The 3,941-nt window shown below is 34.4% G+C and overlaps 1 protein-coding gene across 1 annotated transcript; it reads left to right on the plus strand.

Annotated features, from left to right (window-relative positions):
• The first annotated feature begins 3,295 nt into the window (after positions 1–3,295).
• On the plus strand, positions 3,296–3,658 carry LOC131048290 (flavonol synthase/flavanone 3-hydroxylase-like). Its single transcript, XM_057982188.2, has one exon. The coding sequence runs from the start codon at positions 3,296–3,298 to the stop codon at positions 3,656–3,658; it is 363 nt and encodes a 120-aa protein (XP_057838171.2).
• The last annotated feature ends 283 nt before the right edge of the window (positions 3,659–3,941 follow it).

Here is a 3,941-nt window from a genome sequence, read left to right on the forward strand (position 1 = left end):
TTTCAACAGAGAGGTATTATTTAATGTGAATGAGAATCCTGTTTAAGCAGGGACTTATTTTATTATTGGTATAGATTTATTTTATTTGATATTTTAAGATCAAATATTAGTATATATTATATATTAATAATGATCTTGAAGATGTTTGCAAATACAAATTCTTAATTTAGTGTATGATTGAGATAATAGTTGTTTAATGGAAAATTTGATTTCGGATATAATTTAAAATTTTAAAAAAGAGTGGATGAAGTTATAACATGGTCTAGATTAAAGAATAGGGGTGCATCTATGATATAGTTTTAGGTGTGAAACTATTGTAAAGGATGATAAATTTAGACTTTTGGAAACTATTGATGGTTGGTAAATGAGTATATGACTAAGCATCACAGTAGATGAATCAAGACTATAAATATTTATTTATGGCATACATGCGAAGTGGTATAAAAAAAGATGTTAAATTGTAGGACATGCACTTTACCGTAGACGTCTAAAATTAATTAAATTAATATTTAATTAATTTAAGCTTGTCCACATAATTTAATTGTGTTGGTCCCTTTCTTCTTAAAAATTAATTAAATCAAATTTAATTAATTTTATCACTATAGCCCTTATAATTAATTAACCAAAATTAATTATTCTGCATTCTTCATAAGTCACCTCAGTCATTATTTCTTCTAAATCTCTATTAGTTTATTAACTTCAATCATGTGATTCCTACAAATCACCTTCCTAATCCTATCATTTAGCCTAATTAATTCCTCTATATAATTATGCTTATCATTATTCCTCAAATTTATATTCCTCCAATCTTGAATGCTACCCATTTTGATCCTTTCAAATTCTTTGAATCTCCCCATGCATTCTCTTCGAGCAAGGAATTTTTAATTCCTTTTTTCTCATTTAGTCTTCCCACACATCCTCTATTTTGGAATTTTTAATTCCTCCTCCCTTCCCCCAAGGAATTTTATATTCCTTTTCTCTTCCAAGTGTACTTGGGAAACTGTTCCCCATGTACTTAAGAGGTGTGGAGACAAGAAATGCCATTATGGCACATCTCTTGGATCCCACTCCTTGTCCTCTCAATCCTCTCCCGCTCTTTCCTTCAATCCTTTCCCTTCATTTTGGCCTCCTCCAAACTATAAATTGGAGTCTCCTCTTCTCACAAATAATACACTTCCATCATATTCTTATGATGTCTATTTAAGGATGAAAATCCTCCATCATACCCTCATAATGCCAAATTCATATCCCATCTGAGACATATCCATCTCATCCACATGTATCTTTTAATCCAATCCAATCTTGTTGTGTAGTGAAGAGAAATCCACAATCAATAATCCAAGTTGAAAAACAAGTGGAGCAACAAGGGTGCCTCTACTTCATCAAGCTCAATTGGAGGAAGAAGTGAAGAACTAAAGTATAATGGTTGTTTTGTGTATTTGAATACATTTTTTTGTGTTTTATTTGGTTTATATACTGACCATTAGGCCTTTATATTTTCCCCTCTTCATTCTGGCACGCCCAGTGCGACCCATGTCCCTTAATTCTAATATTTTTTTGTGTTTTTGTGAAGTTTTAGTTGCAGGTTCCGGTTCGGCATCTGGGACTGCACATCGACATCTTTGTGTCATTGTTTCGGCATCTCCACCTAGCTAGATCAGTGTCTGCATTTAAATTTGAATTCTCCTGCTCTCTTTTCTTTATATTTCTTGAATCGACGTCTATGTTTTTAAACGCATCAGCATCTCTGCCCTGAGTTGAGAGCTAATCAACCTTTAATTTTCTGTTATTTTCATCTGCTCAAACAATCTAAAAGGTACAAAAACATTTAAAAATTTGAATTAAAAAGAACAAAAACAAGTAGATAAGCGAATTTCACTTCTTTAACAATAAAAAATTAATCACCAAATTAGTTTTTTAGTAGGTTAGAAAAAAAATTTAGGCATCTATGCTTCAATATCTGCACAGACAATTAGCATCTGCGCTTGGTTTGGCATCTCGGCTAGGCCCATTTTCCCGCTTAGATTCAAATTTCAAATTTTCAACTTTATGCTAGTTAATTTTTTTCTGTAGCTTCCTATTTTGGCATTTGCGCAGATGATTAATCTATTCAGAGTCCCCGCAAGTGAATTTTCCTACCCAGAATTCAAATTTAAAAATTTAAAAATTATTTCCCACTTTTTGTTTTTCTTGTTTAGAGTCAAGCCCTACTACAATGCCTGCACAAACGTTTAACGTCTGCATAGACAATCGACATTTGTGCCAAGGCAGTTAGGGTTTTGTGTTACTGATCATAATATGAGTTTTTGTAGGTTTTATTCATAATTCCAAGGCAATTTTTAGACTACTAACTTGTTTTTGCAGCACGTTAGTTGAAGACCATCTTTTTCCCGCTAATTTAGTTTGCTTTCATTGTACCTAGCTTAGAAACCAGCTTTCTTGTGGGACTAAAAAGAACTTGTGTCTTCCATGTTTGGTGCGCTTGCACATGTGTAGGGTGGACCCACCATCACATCTATTTTCCTCTTCCCTCACCTTTGCGGACCTTGGGTGATGACAAAGGTGATTGACAACACTTGATTTTTCTTTTTGTAGTTGAGGGCTATTTTTGATTGGGGATTTCATCACCTCACAAGGGTATCCCGAATTGGGACACGTTGGGGATATCGACTCTTCCAGCATGATATCGAGTGGTGTCTTTTGAGTCGCTATATGAAAACCTGGTCAAACAACAAGAGTGCCAACTCTATGATTAAGAATTTTAGGTTTTATTTTTGTTCTTTTAGTTTAACATCTCCTACATAGATATTTCCATAGACCATCTAAATTATTAAGCATTTTAGGTTCAACTTTTGTTCTCTTAGTTTAACGTCTCCTTAAGAGTGTGTTGTTATTTTTCCAAGGCAGATATTGAGCGATGGAAAATACAAGAGCATTCAGCATAGGAGTTTTGTTCATAAAAATTGTGTGAGGATGTCATGGCTCATGTTTTGTACTCCGTCTCAAAATGTAATCATCTCACCTCTCAAAGAATTGATAAGTGAAGAGAATCCTCTGTTGTATGTAGCATTGTCTTACCAAGAGTACTTGGAGCAGTTTTTCACCAAAGGATTGATTGGCAAGGATCACACTGTATGATCCATTGTTAAGATAATTAGGAAAGTAATGATGAATGAAAGAATGATCTAAAATATTGATGTAGAAACTCCAACACAATCGAATGTAGAAATTACAACAAACTACAAGATTACTCTGATCTTTTGATCCGCTTGTGGGTTGTTTTTGCAGGGAAGTGATGGATGAATACAGCAAAAAGATTTGCAAATTGTGGGAAGTTCTGATGCAGGACCTATGTGGTGGCCTTGGATTGGCTAATGAAAATGCTCTTCATGAGGCATTGGGTGGAGAGAGGAAGGAGATTCACTTCACCATAAACTACTACCCTCCCTGCCCTCAGCCAGAACAGGTGTTGGGCATCTCAGCTCACTCTGATGTGGATGCACTCACAATTCTCCTTCAGGACCAAACCCCAGGCCTGCAAATTCTCAAGGGCGATGCATGGCTTGAAGTTCCCTGCATCCCAGGTGTTCTTGTTGTCAATATTGGTGATCAAATTGAGGTCAACACTCTCATATTATCTCTAGACATAGATATTTGAATTTTAGGCTTAACTTTTGTTCTTTCAGTTTAACGTCTCCTACATAGATATTTTCACAGACCATCTTAATGATTAAGTATTTTAGGTTTAACTTGTGTTCTTTTAGTTTATCGTCTTCTACATAGAAATTTGTACAGACCATCTTAATGATTAAGAATTTTAGGTTTAATTTTTGTTCTCTTAGTTTAACGTCACTGTTATTTTTGCAAGGCAGATATTGAGCAATGTAAAATACAAAAGCATTGAGCATAGGAGTTTTGTTCATAAAAATTGTGTGAGGATG

Source organism: Cryptomeria japonica, chromosome 9 (assembly GCF_030272615.1).
Source record: "Cryptomeria japonica chromosome 9, Sugi_1.0, whole genome shotgun sequence".
In the NCBI taxonomy this organism is placed as follows: domain Eukaryota; kingdom Viridiplantae; phylum Streptophyta; class Pinopsida; order Cupressales; family Cupressaceae; genus Cryptomeria; species Cryptomeria japonica.

What these genes read in the sequence shown, in the direction of transcription:
- LOC131048290 (XM_057982188.2), top strand. Translation starts at nt 3,296, where the DNA reads ATGGATGAATACAGCAAAAAGATTTGCAAATTGTGGGAAGTTCTGATG.